The following is a 19,156-nucleotide window of genomic DNA, read 5'->3' on the forward strand; positions in this document are numbered from 1 at the left end:
TAATTCAGTATCTGCTACCACAGTGATATTTGTAGGCTTCAGCTGCAATTTCTCTCTTCTGTTTTTTTTCTGACCTGTTCTTCTTAATCTCCGTATACTCTACAACTCCAAAGGGAGTTTTCCCTGAACCCATTAAGTAAGCTTTTAAGGGCTGAATACACTGGGAGAGAAGAATAACCCAAATTCTGTTGGCTTTGGCAACTTTCTGAACTCTGTCTCGCTCTGCCAGCTGGGAAACCTGAAGCCAGAACTTAGCCCTTTGAAGATCAACTTGGTGATTACTGAAGATCAAACAAAGGCCTAGTTTAACATAAATTCCATGCATTTTTCTTTAGTCTTATTCACTGAGAGAACATTTAGGAATTTCTCTAGTTGTATTTCTACAGTGAAGATTTCAGATTTCTCTTCTTAAGCCCTGTCCCAAATACAGCCTTGAAGCACCAAACTGTTTGGAGGACATGTGTATCTAAAGGCTACAAACATTCCTCAAGTAATCCTATCAGCAGTTCAGTGCGAGGAAGATATGGCAAACTTCCAACTGCTCACAAAGAGGAAAGAGAGGAAAATTAATAGGGAAACCAAGGGCTCCACTCCTCCTATAATACAGTGGAGGGAAGCAGTGCCTGCAGGTACCTGGGGATGGACAATGCTCCTTCGTCCGACCCCTTCTAGGCTTATGGGTAAAAGCCCATGGAGGAGTTCTCATGTCATGGTTTTCTCTCCAACAAACCATATATTTTGTCTCTTTATAAAGTACTTTTCATGAAGAATGCTGGTGATACTCCGCGTGATCAAAATACAAACCCTGTTCTCTTGTTTGAAACTAACTAAATAAATAGAAATTACCTTCTACTGCAGTATTTTGCTGATCGACCAAAAGCACAGAGCCATTGTGCAGGTAAGAAAGCATTGGGGCAAATGTGGAGGCATCGACTGGAAACTCAGGCTCCTGGACAGTGATTCTGAGCCTCACAATTATGCTTCCAGCTTGCAGGGATTCAATCTGCACTTTCAGCTTCCCAGACTTGTATAAAGCAGAAATATTGGGTGGAAATGAATTTTCAAGCTGAGAAAAGGGAGAGAAGCATCAATAATTAAAAACCCAACAGAAATAGCTCCTCTTAAAACTGAACTATGGTGGTACTACTTTAAAGATTTGTATATGTACAACATAGAAAACGTTGTAAAAAGAAAAGTTTCTAAGTGTTTCATAAATTTTACTTTTCAGAGATTATTGAGGCACAGAAAAGTGTGAGTCTCCCATTTTCTCACCTTGGGAAAATGGTACCGATCTGACCACTGCTGTTACAAACCAAATTTCATTTTGGCTCAAGGGAGCAGAATTCCTTCTGCCCCTGCTTGCCTGCATCAGAGTTGAATTGGCCTGCTAAGTCTGCATGTGTCAGACCTTTGATGTTGGCTCTGTATGTCACGTAAGCTTCTTGTCCCAAGCCTCCTACATATTCACCTCTGTGTCCCCAGACACTGGAACTTGGTCATCCCCACTGCTGCTAGAGCAGATTCTGGCTTGATTTTGGGGGGCTACCAGTCAGCAGTCCCCTGGGAAGTACCCAGGCAGAGTTTGACAAATGGCATCAACCAGAGGACAGTCCCAACAGGTGATCTGAATGTGACCACTGTACTTTGGAAGACTCAGATGCATGAATGCAGGCTGGTTTGTACCAATTGGTGTCAGTGCCAGAGAATGGTTCAGGAAATGTTTTATTTACCAGTATAGGCATAGCTTTAGCTCCCAAGGATTATTTGAAACTCACTAGTTCAGGTGGATCCTGCAGCCGAGTCCAATCACAAAACTCAGGATGAGAGACAAGAAAAATGGGGGTGGATAACCTCAAGAAAAAGTGAGACAGCCCAACTTCAAGGCAATATCACAATTACACCATGATCAATTACCAACCTGATAAGTAGACACATCAGTTGAACAAATGGTGTTACTCTGAACATTAAAGTTGGCATACTGCTATGAATATTTGAGCTGTGCAGGAGCTGTCAGTTTTGCCTTACATCTCTAGAAGGTATCTCCATGCTTGAACCTTCTGTTCCTACATAAACCTCAAAGCATACCTTTGAGCACACAATGCAGTGCCAGAAATCAACACAGCTTTGTTCCCATTCAGCCAGAGTTTGCTCCAAAAACTCCTGTAAACAAGCTGTTTAACTGGTCTAAGTTCAGATCAGGGTGGCAAGGCAAGAAAAAGAGAGGAAAGAGGAAGTGAGAGGGGGATGTTGTGCTCCTAAAACACCCAAGGAGGCAGAAGCAACAAAGATGGCTGTTGGATTTATATTCACATATGTTTATGAGCCTCCCTTTTCTTTGGGAAAGTCTCATTTTGGTTGGGGATATCAATTCCTCTGTTTAGACCCTGTTGTCTATAAAAAAACTGTAAGAGATTGATGCATCTGAATGAAATGTACCACTGTTTGGGAAGCTAAGAGCTGGTAAGAGACTTGATGATTCAAGTTTTGTTTATGACTGAGTACACCTGAGCATGGATAGTGGCTGCATGTGTGCATGCAAAGAATGGAGCTGGAGAAAAAAGCCTGACCTCTCCTTGAAGAAGAAAGAGCTTTGAGAGCAGTCAAACATTTATTGAGAAGACAGAGCTGAAATAAATGCCAACAATGTCAATTCAATAATCCATTAAAAAGCCTCAAGTCAATTTAGTGTGAGTTTATTGCCAAAGATCCAAGGAAAGGAATCCCTGTTTCCCTGCCTCTGTTTTTAATTCCTTTACTCTTCTGTAGAGGAAAATTCTCATTGGCTCCATTGCTAATAGTAAGTCCAAGTGCTCGGTCTGTTTAGTCTGTTGAATTTTGTTTTAATTATGAAGAAAGGTCACAGGAAACAGTATGATGATTTTCAAGGGATATTTCAGCCAGGCATAAAATCCTCTATTACATTAAATAAATAAATTGAAAAAAAAAATATATATTACCCAGAGATATTTACCTCTGTAAGCAACAGTCTTGAAAATTCTTCATATGCTGAGCTACTGGCATTATGGAAATCATCAGTGAAGTTGTAGTTGAGAATCCGCATAGTAACACCAAATATCTTGGCCTCTGCAGGACACAATATTAAAACATGCACTGACAAAGCAGAAGAGGAAAGGACTCAGTCAAAACTGATGCACCCAGACCAAAATCTCAGTTGACGGATGGAGAAGAGGAGGAGAAGTTTGAGAGAGTTTGATATTAAACCAAGAAAATAAAATCAGTATTCTGCTACAAGTTTCCTATACATTGAGGTGATGCCTTTACACCAGGTCCATAAAGATTTAGGTGCCTAATTACAACTACATGACAACTGGGTATATACATATCCTTGGGGACCTGACCCTACATAACTCCTGCATTTGAGTTACGCCCAGGGCTGAATTGCCTGTGAGCTCACCTCTGATCCATCAGTCATATTTTTTTTTCCTGATCTGGGTAGCATGGATAGTAAATAAATTCTTAAACTGAAAATAATAACCAAAAAATAGTGCATGACGCTCTCTGTCTGGTAAGCCCTGACAGATCATGTACAGAGCACGTGAGACAAATCCACGAGCCAAGGAATCTATTAACCACTTTAACCTGCATAAACAATCTGAGGCTGTTACTCTTTGGACTGATCTTTGGAAAACTTTCATTTTTGTCGAGGGCTCCAACTTCATAGTCTGAAGCTCAAACCCCTGTTTCTGTAACCACTAGACCTCCCACTTTCCCTCTACAAAGGGAGTAATTTCCTTCTGACCCAAACTGGAGTCATCTCTCATCTGATCAAAGGGAAGACTCTTATGAACGCGTGTAAACTGCAGCATTCTCACTGTGGCACTGTGGCAAGTATTAAATAGTTCCCTGCTTTTTTTAAGAAAATGTGGAGAGATTCATTTCTTTATTTGCATGAAAGCTTAGGAAATAATTTAAGGATAAAGGAAAAGCAAAATTATGTTTGATCAACACATTAGGGTCTTGTGGAGCAAGCATAACTAGCTAATTGAACAAAATTATGCAGGTATTTGCAGCTTTCTTACACCGCCCTTGTTATTCCCTTTAATCCTGGTGACTCACAAATATTCAATCAAATCTGGCCTTCCTCTGGGTATTGTTGTCAGCTCAGCTAAGCCCTTGACAAACCAGTTGGCTGTACATGTCACTGGCCACAGCTACCAACCAGGAAAAATGGAGCCTGATGGGAGATGGGTGGCAGCAGAATGCAGTGCCTGGCACACACACACACACACAAACAAAAACAAAAACAAACAAAAAAACCCCACAAACGTATTCTAGCTTAGCCTGATATCTGTAATAGTCTGAGTCAGCTCCAGCACTGCTTTGTCAACTAATGCTAGAGCTCTGCTGCCTGATAGTCTGTGTGGTGTAGATACTGGGGTAGAGGAAAGTGCTGAAGGAGGGGGGAAATGGAGTTCAGGGAGGACCAAATGGTTGATTGCTGAAATGCAAGTGAGTAAAGAAAGAGAGGGAGAGGGAGAGAGAGTAATACATATTTCTATTTTAAAGTGGTTATTTACCTGTTTTAACATTTTGATGGGAGATGCTGGTTTTTCCACAGGTTTCATAGCTGATCTCTACTGAATACATCACACCTGCTTCCAGTCCAGACACATCCATTTTCATTTCCTCAGTCTTCAGGTTTTGTATAAGCTCTTTGCCCTTGAACACTTGGACTCGGAAAGTATGGTTCAGAGTAGAAGTGACATGCCAGGACATTTCAAAACTGTTGCTGGTAACACTGAAGATTCGGTGGTTTCTAACTGCAGAGGGATCTATCGCAGTCCCAGGAAGAGACATCACAGAAAAAGGAATATTTAATCTTTAAAACATTGTTCTATCCTAAATCCATTATAGACAAGCACTTTGACGATCAGGAGGGGAAGCTCCCCTTCATATTACATCAGGACAGATTCTACCCTTCTCACAGTACCAGGCCCCCTCATCCATGAACCATCCCACAAGAGTGACTAATTGGGTGCTTATTATTTTTATTTCCTTTTACTATATGTATTTGTGTCGAATCTCTAGTAACACTAATAATCCACCAGTCAACTACAGGTTCAAGCAACAGAAATAGGTTTGGAAGAGCAAGTCTGTGTACTCTACTTAAGTTCACACCTTCTGTGCCTCCTGTCGCTTTAATCATCATAATGCACCTCTTCAGCAAAGGCTGCCTTGACTCATGCCTGGAAAAACCCCGCAGACCACAGATTTTAGAGGCTGGGGGTAGAGAAGCGGGCAGCATTTCAGCTGTTTATGCCACTCAAGTCCAGTGCAATCATTGACATGTCAATGGAAAAAGACAGGACCCTTCAGAAATTATTCCTCTCCTCAAAGGTGGAGGAGGAGGTGTCTAAATAGAGCAGGATGAACTGCCCTCCAGCAGAGCCTGTCTGTCTCCACTAATTAGAGAGAGGGCCCAGACTATACACCTCTCCTGTAGACAGCAGGAGTCAGGTAAGATGAACATCATTCCACACACTAATCTGGAGACCATGGCAAGCTGCTGCCACAACTTCAGTTCTTTGATGCTAATGGTTAACTTGAGAAAACAAACTTGTTTTCTTAAATTGTTTCAATAGGACACAATTGTTTCCAGGCCTCTTAATCATATGGCTGACAAACACCCCCAAAGCCATACTTCCCCTGCTCTAGAAGGACTTCAGTTTCATTCCTCTAGCTTCAGCTTGGATCAGAAGTGGTGGATGAAGATCAAGAATATACAGCCTGTCTCTCTGAACTAGGCAAAGAACAACTTAAAGCTATTTCCTCCCACAAGAAGAACAGGATGTCATTAAAACAGAACCTCCCTGGGCAGCCTGTCCCAGTGCTCTGTCACCCTCACAGTAGGGAGGTTTCTTCTCAGGTGTAGGCAGAACCTCCTGTGTTCCAGCTTGTACCCGTTGCCCCTTGTCCTATCGTTGGACATCACTGAGAAGAGCCTGGCTCCAGCCTCCTGACACTTGCCGTTTACATATTTGTAGACATTAATGAGGTCACCCCTCAGTCTCCTCTTCTCCAGGCTGGGGGGACCCGGCTCCCTCAGCCTTTCCTCATAAGGGAGATGCTCCACCCCCTTAATCATCTTTGTGGTTCATGTGCTCTAGGAATCCCTGCTTGAGCAGGGTGGTTGGACTAGATGACCTTCAGAGGTCCCTTCCAACCTCAACCGTTCTGTTCTGTGATTCTGTAAAAGGATTGTGATAACTCTTTTCTGGAAGAGCTGGTCACCCATATAAAGACAATTCTACCGAAGTTTGTTCCCAACATAGTTCCTCAGACAGCTATCATGTATAGCAGGCTAACTCCAGTGCAGGGTAGCTGCAGCCAACCTCCCTAACTCATATCTCACACCAACAACTTCATGGACTCAAAAGCAAGAGGCCCGCATCCCTGTGGCCATGTCCAGGAGGAGCTCCTGGTGTTGGTAGACGATCCTCCCCATACCTTGTTCCAGGACAAGCCCAGGACATGCAGTGAGATTGGTCCAGGGTGAGTGAGTGGTGCTGGCCTCGCACAGCCCTTGCTGTCACGTTTCTTGCACTGGAGGATTATCCAGCATGAGACTTATGATGGGACCCACACCTGAATGGCTCACGAGGCACAAGTGGCTCAAGAAGCCCAGTGTGGCCACCTCCACTTCCAAGAGGTCAGTTCCCTTCAGTAGCCATGGGGCTTCTCCAGTGGTCACTTCACAGCACCTCAGCACCGATCTGAATGTCCTGTTGAGAAAGCCTCCCTCTTTCCATTTCCGTAGGTGGAGATTCACTCCAAAACTATTACCAGCTTCTGTGAACACTCTCCTGTAACCCAACCAGCCCCAGGACAAAGGGATCAAGGAGTGACTGAATTAAAAAGAAGACAATATTAATTCAAATCCAAGGTTACTTACAGCAACCAGCATCTGTAGATTGGTTAGTCATGGACAAGAAACTGGAATTACTTATAGATGGAGAGCTATTGCTAGTGTTAATGAGATCCAAGGCTGAACTTGGAGTAAATGCTGCCATGCCTAGGGGAAAAATAGTGTTATCAAAGAGTGAAAGCATTCCTAACAAAGCAAATCCAAAGTAATACCATTTGTGTTTTCCACAGCTGAAAAGCAGCAATAGAAGTAATACAAATAGAAAATAAAATAAACATATCATCATATCACAAAAGCATAAAGCAATACATTGTCTTATTTTTTTTGAGATTAAAGGATTGTAAAATTACTTTCTAAAGCATTGAATCTGCAAGCACTTATTTATCTCATTATCTTTAAGCCTATTAGCAGGCCTGTTAATGTCTGTGAGTTGTAAGTACTTGCCTCTATGTTTTGCTAAACTGTTTCCGCAAAGCATAATTTCACCCACTGCCAAACTCTGTCTGCCTCCAGCAGAGGACCTTGTAGGATCCAGGGTGGGATTATACATCCACTGAGTCCCGTGTGCAGTCACACAGTCAAAATTGGAAGGAGAGTTCAGGTACAAATAGCGTCACTAATTGTATTTCCCCAGGAGGCTGGGTGTGTGTACTGACAGTGAGTGACTTGCCCTGAGAAGCAGTCAGGGTCTGCAGCTAGAGGGTTTGGCAGCTGAGTGAGGAGAGCTGAGGGTGAGATAGATAGGAGAAACAACCAGGTACTGTGAAATAAATACACTGCATTTCTATCAGGAATTGCTAACAGCTGGCTTATGTGGCATCTTCTCCCAACAGGAGGAGAAGGGGCACTGACTGTTCCAGAAATCTTTACCATGCAGGTGATTCCTGCGATAGACCACAAAGTCCTGCAGAAGTGTTTTTGGAATTTTGCAAGGTTGAGACCCACATTTCCTACCTTCCTTTCTTGTGCTCAGCTGGTGAAGGCTGACATCTGCATGTTCATGCTGAAGGTCACAGCTGTAATAACCCTCCAGATTTACACAAGTGTTTTTCTTGGGACAAGCGTTGAATTCATCATAGGAACATTCATTGATATCTAAGAAGAAGAACATGCCTTGCACAGATATTGATGGCAGCATCCAGATTGATATGCATTGTGTGTAGGCCAGGCTCTGGATATGGTAAATTCCATGTAAATCTCCAGTAATTCTACTGAAGCAATTCTGGATGTATACAGGTGCAATGAAATTAGAAAGGTGCCCTTCCCTGGGACTAGTGCCCGTTCAATTACAACCCTATCACTTTTTACTTCAATTCTTTGGAATAAGAGGACAGTTAGTGGCAGCTCTTGCTTACAGTTCCAGAGTGTCATCCAAACCTAAGAGACATCAGCAGCAGTGGGAAGGAGATCTACCTAGTGATTTCACTAGAAGTTAGACTGAGTTTTCAAAAGTAGATACAGAATAAGAAGTGAAGACAATAGTGCTTATGGATGCATTTTGGGAGTGAAAATGTTCAGATTACTACATAGTAATAAGTAGACTAAAATAGTTTAAACTAAATATTTTTAAATATTTACCTATCTTTTAAAAAGTAGGTAATAATACACGATAGTAATCACCAAACTATAAATACTCCTTGTTTCATGCAAGGAGTTTCAGTAACTTCATGTTACCAGAAGTAACACATAAAAGCAGAGTATCCACCTCCCAAGAAAACACTTATTTAAAGAGCCTGTTGAATACGACTAATGACTGTGATACAAATTTGAACACCTTTCTTTTTTCATATGAAGACAGGCTATGCTATGAGGAGAAAATAAATTTGAGAAATAAGGAGTATTCCCCTCCAAACTATTCACTCCAAAATAATTATTAGCTAACTACGAGTCTCCATTCTATAACAGATAGGTTAAGGCCATATTTGCAAAGTTTACAAGATTTAATACACTGTATTTCTGAAACCAAATTGATAGTCACATAGATAAAATTCCAAGTGAAGAAGGATGAAACCCTCTGAAAAAGCTTCCCCCCTGTGACAAGATTATAGTAATTAACCTTGCACTTCTGTGTCAATCACTTCATACACGCGCTTCACAATGTCCTTCAAGGAAGAAGAAACCTCTGCTAGCGGAGCTGGCTGGTGCAGTCCAATGAGAACCTGAGAGGCCACTGTCCCAGAGTATACTTCTGCACGGTTGCTCTGGATATGGTGCACAGAGGCATTCAAAGGCTGTAACGCACCAGTAATCTGGAAAACAGGGGAACAAACACTTCAGTATCTCATTCCTTTCTCAGCGCAACTCTATGCCAATGGGGCATAACCTATGCAATGATTATCACCGTAATCTGACTGTAGAAAGCACCAAATCCAAAACCATAGCAAAGTGGCAACATTTATTTCTGTGTTTATGCAGAGTGAGCTCTTCTGATTAGCATCACATTTCACAACAGAGTTACAGTATACTAATGCCAAGCTAAGGGAAGTGTTGAGCTGCATGTCAGATCTCAAACGCTTAGGCAGGAGGATGCAACCCAGGAAGATATGAAAAAAGTTTCTTTGATTTGTAATGCTTAAGCCCCAAAATCTCAAAAGACAGTATGTATATTAGACAGGCTATTACAGTTCATCTTTAATAAAGCTGTCCAACACTTCTTAAATCAAGTAACTAAAAAGACTGCTGGCAAAGGGAATAGAAAGAAAAAGAAGAAAAGCAATAGACTGAGGAAGAAGGCTGAGACTAAGAGCCACAGAGAGACCCCAAGACTGACCAAGTAATCCCAACTGTGAGTTAGAAATGAGAGAAGGGACATGGTGGTGGGCTGAGCAACATGAGTCAGTGGAGCAGACAGGGTCTGGAAGTCATTCCTCTGAGTAGCAGCTCATTGCAAAGCTTCAGTTTATATTTCCTATTTCTTGAGTGTTTGACTTTGCTGTGGCTTGCTTTAGACTAAGATATAAAAGTCTTGGTAGACCCTTGCCCTCTGCTACTTACTAAACAGCAAGAGGACCAGGGTTTCTTGCTTTTTTAGGATATGAAAAGGGGGAACTCAGGTAGGAGGAAGAATTACACTCATGCAACATCCCCATGCTACTGCTGCCATTTGTATTCTCCTGCCTGCCAGTGCTAGTTGATGATGGGAGAGGTGCTTCATTTGCGACTTGCTCACTCCCAGATGGAAACTGAGGAGAAGCAGAAATGAGAATGGAGGGAAAGGAGGACCTGCCCTCCTGGGTACCTTACAAAGGCCACATCCAAGCCTGGTTTTCTCCATAGTATGGTGATATCTGCTAGGGAAATGCTTTGGGTTTATGGCCTGGAGTGTTTGTCCACGACCTAGTCCACAACTGTATAATCCTGAAGTTTCACAGTGAAACTTCTGGCACTTCTGAGTCCATCTGTCATGTAGTTCCCAGTGCCATCAATTAGGTTTGTCTCTTGAAAGGCTTATTTCAAAATTCCTTATCAGAAAACATTACGCTTTGCAGGTCTTGAAATCTGGACCTAGACTGTTATAGACCCAAAACTAAACTGAGATGGACCTGGAGAAAGCATAATTTAAGCAGGAAAAAAGCCCTCTATTTTGGAAAGTCTTTAAATTGCCCTTGGAAGAGACCTAAAAAATTTCCTAAAGAAGCTGACAAATCAATGTTCCTTGGGCTCCTTGAGGATGAGGCTGACATTCATCGCTTAGGGATAACTTAGGGACCCCAAAATTATCTGGTGGAACAAAACGGGAGTGACTGGCTGGCAAGGTTATGCCCTGCACAGAGGACTACAAGATCCCTCCCAGGTTGGAGCAAGTGGCGGTTACTGACTAACAGAAACATGGATGCCATGAGCAACACACGGCAGCATTTGTGTTTGTACTTACCATGGAGTGCAAAAGGCGTGAATGATTCAGAAGGTGGGAATCCACTCTGATTAATTCATTAAAATCCATTTTCACAAGCATTGTCACGTTGTACCAGAATGTTCTTCCTGAAGTGCACAAAATGAAACAACCAAGTCATCTGAGGTCTGAAGCTATAGAAAGCGACAGAGCTATAGGAAGGCTCTGGGAAACTGAAGCAAGCTTTAACTTGGTAAATACAAAGGGCCCACGTACAGCCATCATGTATGGCTTCATTCACCATATGCCACAGGCAGAGGTGCCAGTGAAGGGGAAAAACCTGAGCAAGGTCCACTGGACCTGTAGCACCTACACTCATGGGTGCAGCTACTGAAATTTAATATCCTGGAACTGATCCATGACAGATTCCCATATTTGTTTTATGAAGAGCTATGGTAACAGTTTTCCTACCCACTCCTGGCCTCAGAAGGAAAAAATAAGCATATTTCTATCAGAAGCAGTCTTGAATTTATCGGTAACATACCCTCTGGCATTGGATCCACACAGCCTCCTCCTTTGGATGAGTTGCAGCATTTTTTAAGCCCTGGACATTCAGTATCAAACGTGCAAGGATAATCAGATTTTTCCATATTCTCCATTGGACAAATACCAGGTCTTGAGGTAAATACACTGGATCTATTGAGTGCTAAGTAACAAAAACATTTCTGAGAACAAAAATATAGAAAATTGTTTCCATAAAATTGTGCTATTTAATTTACAGCAAACACCTCCTCCTCATTTTAGAAGTGAGTCTGTTCTGAGGTTTTCATGGGGGAAAAAAAGCAGCCTCAAATACCATTATTTCATTTCAAGAGTGTAAGTGTTCTCAGTTTTCTCTTGATCATGACATTTCTGTTACAGAAATTTTGAACTCATAGCTTTCCGTTAATCATTATGGATAGCTGGATGGATAGAGCGATAGATAGTTTCTAAATGTGGAGAAGTTGAAGCACTGCAAAACAGAAAATGTGCCTAATGTCAGCCGTGACTAGTCCAAATAATATATAATGATCAAAAGAAACAGGTAATGTCTAAGCCAGAAATAGGGACTTTTCATTTAACCATTTGTTGCTACAAAATTAACCTTTAATTATAGTAACTGGAGAAGTTATATGAGACTGGAGACAAAATGCTGTTCTCAGGTACAGTTCAGTGGGTTACATAAAGGGGCAGGAGATCAGAACTGAGCCCATGGTCCACAGCCCAGCAGCACTCACTCCCTATCGTCCAGCTAGCCACCTCGGGAGGCCAGTAGCCCACACCAGACAGCCCTGCAGAGAGGGCAGCTAAGGCAGAAGGTTACTGCTTCCCAAGCCAAGGACAGACAGTCATCCTGGCTCCCTGCCAGCACATATTCTTCTCAGGATAAAAAGAGAATATATTTCTAAGCTCTATAAAGGTTACTTTCACCCACGCTTTCAAACATAGCTCCAAGTAATGCTCAGCTCTGATCTTTCCAATCAATCTAAAAGATTTCTCTTTCCCATTCATTTTGTGCCTAAGGGTTTTCAGTCCTACAAACTCTTGCTCCATTACTGGGCAATTAAAGTAATCCACTGGATGTGCAGTCATATTTGCATAAAGAAATAGCCCACTAAGACAAGTGGTTTTAAGACTATGGTCTGTGTCTTTTTGTGAGGCCCACAGTATGCTTGTCAAGGGTCCCTGAAAGGTAATTAAGAAAAGTAAGCAGAGTTTAATGATGGGGATCCACATCACCGCTGAAAAACTTGTCAAAACCCACAAGCTGAAGAACAGGGAAGGCATTGAGTTGAGACCTCTCAGCAGCACATAGGTTACTTGCAGGTGTAATTGTAAAGATCTGCATGCAGAATACATGGGACAGCACTTTCCCACACTCTTTTATATTACATTTGATATACCATGTGTGTATACTTTGGGTGCACACTTTGTGTGTACACAGCTAATGGGTGCAAGCTTTAAGAGGGCTGTGAGCATCTTTCAAGTAGAGTTGGTGTTAGACCCACAAGAGCTCTGGGGAGCAAATTAGGAAAATCTACCCCCAACCCCAATGAGCAGTTGACTGCCCTACAGGGAGCAAGACTTCACCTAGTGCAACCTAGTGTGGGCCCCTTCATGCCTGCAAACCGAGGGTCTTCAGTCTACTCCAGGACCAACTCTGCCTCCAAAGTTCATTTTGGGTCATAAGCCTAGGTTTGGGAGGCTGAGGAAAAAAAAAAATCAACCCTGTGCAATCTTACTCAAGTTTTTTCTGGGTTCAGCAAGACCCAGTAGTCCTATTCTGCTTCCTAGCATGGACCAGGAACTTCTGCTTCTGGCTCTGGGACTGGCACCACGGGCCGTTCCCCCAAATGGATCCTACTGCTAGAAAGCCTCTTCCCAGTTTCTAGTTCAAAGCCACAATAACATGTGATACGGCTTCAGTTGCCCTTCGATGAGTCCCACACACATTCCCAGTCTCACGCGATTGCTCCATCCCAGCCTCCTGTGCAGGGAGACTAAGCAGCTTCTTGCACCAGGAGCTTGCACAGACACAAGCACCAAGGGATTTCCCCACGTTAATGTATCATCAGTGCTCCTTACTGTTCAGCCAGGTGGATCTTGATAAGCTGGACACAGGCATGTAAATCCCTCCAGCTCTGAGATTGAGGTGAAGTTCAAGCAGGTTTGAGGTTCAAAGGTTCAAAGTTGCTTTTTCCACCTGTGTCTTTTTTTGACATATTTAACTGTGGTGTAAAAGATTTAATGAGTCACATGCAATCTCAGAAAACACTATTGAATCCTGGCCGAGTGCCACACCAGCCATTTATTTAAAATCAAAAGGTCATCATTTTTGCATCAGCGGAAACATAGATGGACTCACATCACATTTCTGCCTAATTGTACAGATGCACTTTGAAAATTCAATTTACGCTCTCACTTCAATCATCCTGGGGACAGTCATCTACCCAGCAACCCTGCCAGCACTGGGGAGCAAGCCAGCCAGCTCCTCTCAGTCGAATAAAGCATAGGCTTTTCTCCTCCATTATTTGTATAAATGTACAGAAGCAGAAATGCAGCAGCCAGTGCCTAGCAACGAAAGCTCAGTTACCAGCCTACCCACATGAGAGCCCTCAGGTCTGCTCTGACTGCCGGATGAGAGGATCTCCCAGGAGAAAGACACTGAGGGACACCATTAGCTCAGCCATAACCTCTTTCTTCTCCCTCCTCCCACCTGCAGGGGCCAGGTTTCATTCAGGTGGGTGCAGCAGAGCCAGGGACCAAAACCCTGCATTTGACTCAGGCATCAGAAGGTGGAGATAAATCTATGATAGCGTAGAAACGGCCCCTGGCAAAGCCTGTTACAAAGACAGACCGACAGTTTTCATCATATCACCCTGTTTTCAGGGTCTTTGAGCATTGCTAGACTTTACCTGCTCAGATGGATGTCCTTCATCCTGATTGTCCATCTGGGGGTTAATCAAGATTAAGGGCATGTGCTGGTGCAGCATATGACAAATATTTAACACCCTTCCCTATGAAAAGCGACTCCAGGTAGCCCTGCTCCCCCCAGATGTACTGCTGTCGCAAAAGGCACAGGGTGAGTGAGTAACTGAATGGAGCAGATAACTTGCAAGGAAAGGTTGCTACAAAGCCTGGAACTTCTTGCTGCAGAGAGGAAAAGGCTGAGGGGGATGCAATCAAGGTTTACAAAATCCCAAACACAGGGGGTAAGGTGAAAGTGGAGCTGGTATTTGCCAAAGCCCACCATAATAAGACGGGTAAAAGAAGACATCCAAAGGGGAGGGAACTTCTGCAGTTAGTCAGCACAGGAGGGCAGAGGTTGACAGCTTCAGTGGGGTCAAAAAGGGACAAGACAATTCCCGGACAGCAGGCCCATAAGCAGACACCATGGGGAACAGGGAGGGAGGTACCTTCCAACACCTGTAATCCCATTTCTGTGGCTGCTGGGGGCACACCAGGGACCCAAACCACAGGGTAGACAGAGACATCTGCCTCTGGGTGAGGCAGATGCCCTCCCTTAGGGCATTGAGGTACCTTCCCACCCCAGGGGGATGCTCCAATGCTGCCTGCATGCCCCCAGTGACACTGCTGTCCCATGGCTTATGGCGACAGCCCAAGCAGGGGCAATAGCTGTGCTGCAGCTCTCCACTGCTCCAGTTAGACACAGCACACAAATATCTCCGTGCAGGCTCTGAAAAGGTTCCAGCCCTGCTGTGGAGCTACCTGGGCATGTAAAACAAACTTTTTTAAACTTCACAGTTGTTTTTCAGAAAACCTTAGGAACGTATGCACACAAAGCCTACTCTGATTGAAGCATGGCCTCAACATTGCAAATCAAGTGCTCTCAAGTTAAGAAACTCCAGGATTAAAGCTGTCTGGGTCTTCTTAGTTCAATGTATTTGTATATATGTGCTTAAAAACCAGCCTTCATCACACATTGACGCATTCTTTTGGTCCCTGGCTGGGGATCCAGCAGAGTTGGATGGCAGATAAGGAGCCCTCTTGTCTGTAGCTCTTTGATTTCACCTTACACAGTAAGGTGGAAGGTAGGCAGCAAACCAGCTACCAGAACTACCCATGCTGCTGATTCAAACAGCTGGAAACTAGCCTGGAGAATTGGACTATATCCCTACCTAAAAAAAAAAACCCTGCAAGATGCTGTCAAACTTTCATACAACAATCTCATAACAACCTTTCAGAGCCATGGGTTTTGCAGGTCCAGGAACGTGCCTGCAGCCCTGGGACTTGCTTAGCAGTCGGGGAACTGCTCACAGTCACTATCAAGGACATGAAGCTCTGTGCTCCAACCATGCAAGTTGTTAAAGGCAGCAACAAGCACTCTGAAAATCCAAATCAAAATAAATTTAAGAAAAAATTAAAACCGCACCTGAGGTGTCTGACAGCAGGCACACAAAATGGTTTGATCTCAGTTTCTCTGCAGCAAAGTTGCCCAGCTGTGAAAGACAGAGAACCTCCCTCCCTTCCCACAGGCTTCGTGAAGACAAATTGCTGTCTGTGAACCGTGCCAGGATTCACCTCAAGAGGTGATAAATAATTCTCTGTTCAGAACGAGGCTCAGCAGAGCACTGCACCACTCACTGAACGCAGAGGCCGGGATGACGCACTGTTGGGAAGCTCCTTAGAGGGGCTCCATCATCCCTGAGCACCGCAGGGAAACGCAGTCCCCAGAGCAAGCAGCACCAGATCAGGTAAATAAACAGTTCAGTAATATGAATGCATAGGCACAAAGAGAGAAAACAAAGACTGGTTTAATTTAATTCTACCTATAGAAATAATTCTAGCATTTATTACCTTTTAGATACTTAATTTTGCAATTTTTATTTTTAAAAAGTTGAAGTAGTTTGTGTGTGTGTGTGTGTGTGTGTGTGTAACACCTAAATAATGGATTGACAGGCAACTAGTGAGAACAACTGGAGTAACTTTACTAATGATGTACAAGTTTTTTCCCCAGCAGTAAAGAAACAAGAAAAGCAGGGCCTGACATATGCCAGCAGGGGTGAATGTTTCCTTCTAGGAAGAAAAGGTGGGGAGCAGCCAGGAGCAGGTTACCGTGAAAGGTCATGGAGACCTTTTTGCTCCTAGCAGGATGGAGAGCATGCCAGCATGGATAATGTCAAGAAGAAAATAACAGCAGTTCAACAGCATGCTGTGCAGTAATTTCAGCAGTTCCAGTTTCTCTTTTCATCATTTATTTAAGACTATGTCTAGACAGTGCATTACCATTCACAGAATTTATGACTAATGCCCTGAAAAGCAAAGATACTGGAATAATGTAAACACAGAAATCACCTAGAAGCCATACAAATCCTTTTATGGTTTAAAATATTCCCAAATTTACTTTGACAGGAAAAAGAGACAAGGTGACCACGGTATTTCATGGACAAGCCTGCCTAGAGTGCCCATCAAAAGAGTGGCAAGGGCAGAGCGGAAATTCTGCAGCTAAGCTTTACATGAGATTTACAGATTTGTTAATGTTAGATGAAATAAGCTCATCAACAGCTCTTAAGCCTAAAATATCCCTAGAGATGCTTTTAAAAGGCATAGAATTACACTGGGGAAAAAATATTTAAAGTGTTACCAAGATGCCTTTTTTTTTCCATGCAAGAAGACAGTCTTGATCTTCAGAGGTTCTGAAACATCTTGAAAAACCTGATCACTCCTAGATTTTCTTGCGCAAATAGAGACAACCATAACTAGCTAGCGACTCTTCAACATTTATCTGACACACCTATTTCCTTGTACTACAGCTTTAAAGAGCAATTTTCTCTGATTGCTTCTCAGCCTTGCCATTTGATACATATGTGCACACATGTATGCATGTGCATGTATGTCAAAAGGACCTTACCGAAGTGACTACTCAACACTAATTATATCTACTGGAGATTTTCCCCAGCACGAAATTGCTGCTTAGAAAATACATATGGTCAACAGCAGGTCCATTGCCAGTCTTAGAAGGCTGCCTGGATACCCTGTAACCTGCAGGTCAAATTTTGCCCTGGCTGACACTCCACAACAGCCACAGAGCCAAATAATTGCAGAACACAATAAATAAGAGATGATGTATATTTAATTACAGTTTCATCCCTCTTCTCTAGCAAATCATTTTAAGAACAAGTAAAACACAATGAGCACTTCTGTGTTCTCATCTTTCTGTTAAAGGACTTTTCCTTCTAGATACAATGTTCTATTAGTAACTGTTGAGAAAATACCTTGCAAAAATTGTTTGGAGGCTCATTTTCCAATGCTCTGAAGCAACTTAAAAGATGAACACATTGTTCTTTACGGATCCCATGACAAGACATATGGCTCATACCCTCTCATGTCACATTATATGATCTGATGCAGGAGCAGGTTCAGGGACATTCCCACAGAACTGAGTCACTCAAGTCTTATGACCCAAAGCAAGGGCCAGGGCTGCAATAGGACCTTTCCTTTTTGGTCTTTTGTAACAGTATTGAGACTGTGTAAACACCCAGGTTGATAACTTGAAAAGGGGAAATGGAAAAATGCAATGGCATACTGAATATAGGAGGCAAAATTATGTTCTGTAGGAGTTTTCTGGATCCTGGAACAGTTCAATACTAGCCTAGCTAACCCAAGATGCCTGTTAAGCTTAAATGCATGTGGCTTTATCTATTAAAAAAAGGTTCCTTTTCTCCACCTAATACTTGAGTTCTGACAAAAATTAGCAATTTCTTGTTGACAACTGGTAACCCTGATGTGGGAAGGGGAAAAAGCTTCCACCTTGAGTCAAAGATGACTAAGTCTACCCAAGTAGAGTCTTGTTAAAACACAGAAGTTAGATCAGATCCACCAAAAGGTTCATTTCCAGTCCTTCAACATAGCCCTAGGTAACCAAGGAAGCCCCGAGAAAATGGGCCTTAATGTAGTTTTGATCGGAAAGTGGTTGGTACCAACTTGTCCTGAGGTCACAAGTTGTTTTAAATTAATGACAAAACTGAGTTTGCATCCTGGGAACTGACCCTGCTCCAAATCAAAGCAGATGTTATCCTAGTGCATCCTGAATTATTTTGAGAAGAAAGCTCCTACTGTAAATGCAAGCATGCTCAGAGCACACATAGCACCAGGCAAGGCTATGTGAGTTGTTGAACTTGGCCACAGATATTGGCCTGAACCAGGACAAGTAATGAGTCTTTGTAGGGTAACAAGCAGGTGCCTTCTTCATGCTTACCTGGAACTTTAGTAAATTTGTGAATAGGGGTGGCAAAGAGGAAGAATCAGAAGCATTACTCTCTCATATCTACTCCTTACCATGTTAGACCAAGTTTACTGTGGATTTTTACAGACTCGCTGCTGTCAGTGAACCTGAACCTATTGCCCAGAACTGAATTAAGCCTTTACACATCTCAGTTTAAGTGAATCTTCTTCTATCAGACATTTATTTCAACTATTGATCTGACTAAAACTTACCTAAAGAGCAGTAGAGTCCAACTTGTTCATATCCTTCACAGCAATCTGTAAGAGTGATTGTTTCAGGGACTTCAACAGTATGGTATTGTGTTCTATAGTACGTCCGGGGACACACCATCCACGGTATCCATCCTCCACAGGAAGTGCTTTTCTCATAGGACTTCTGGTAGGCAACCATTTTGAACACAGTTCTGGTCAGGCTATAGTTGCACAGATGGTACCCTAGCAAAGAGAGGCCTTTTTCTAGGGAGGGAAAAAAAAATAAAACAAACAGAAAAGAAAGGGATCAGCACTAACTTGTCACCCCAGAGCATAAGTTCCCTGTGGTATCTAGTTAAAAATACTGTTGAGAGAAAGCAGTGACAGAACCAACACAGATAAATGATTTCCAGGAAGGCTGATGTTAGGAAGAACATCACTTCAGAAAATGTACAGAAGAA

General features: G+C 42.8%; 1 protein-coding gene across 1 annotated transcript in view; it reads right to left on the reverse strand.

Annotated features, from left to right (window-relative positions):
- UMODL1 (uromodulin like 1) overlaps positions 1-18,951 on the reverse strand; it is a 43,677-nt gene extending 24,726 nt beyond the window's left edge. The window contains exons 1-9 of the mRNA XM_029083537.1: positions 18,717-18,951; positions 11,263-11,424; positions 10,761-10,867; positions 8,943-9,135; positions 7,841-7,981; positions 6,914-7,033; positions 4,539-4,793; positions 2,972-3,084; positions 847-1,066 (exon numbers count right to left, since the gene is read on the reverse strand). Coding sequence (XP_028939370.1) covers positions 847-1,066; positions 2,972-3,084; positions 4,539-4,793; positions 6,914-7,033; positions 7,841-7,981; positions 8,943-9,135; positions 10,761-10,867; positions 11,263-11,424; positions 18,717-18,894 — 1,489 coding nt within the window. The 5' untranslated portion in view covers positions 18,895-18,951. The remainder of the gene's footprint in view (positions 1-846; positions 1,067-2,971; positions 3,085-4,538; positions 4,794-6,913; positions 7,034-7,840; positions 7,982-8,942; positions 9,136-10,760; positions 10,868-11,262; positions 11,425-18,716) is intronic.
- Positions 18,952-19,156: the final 205 nt, after the last annotated feature.

This window comes from Antrostomus carolinensis, unplaced genomic scaffold (genome assembly GCF_000700745.2).
Source record: "Antrostomus carolinensis isolate BGI_N321 unplaced genomic scaffold, ASM70074v2 scaffold10452, whole genome shotgun sequence".
In the NCBI taxonomy this organism is placed as follows: Eukaryota; Metazoa; Chordata; class Aves; order Caprimulgiformes; family Caprimulgidae; genus Antrostomus; species Antrostomus carolinensis.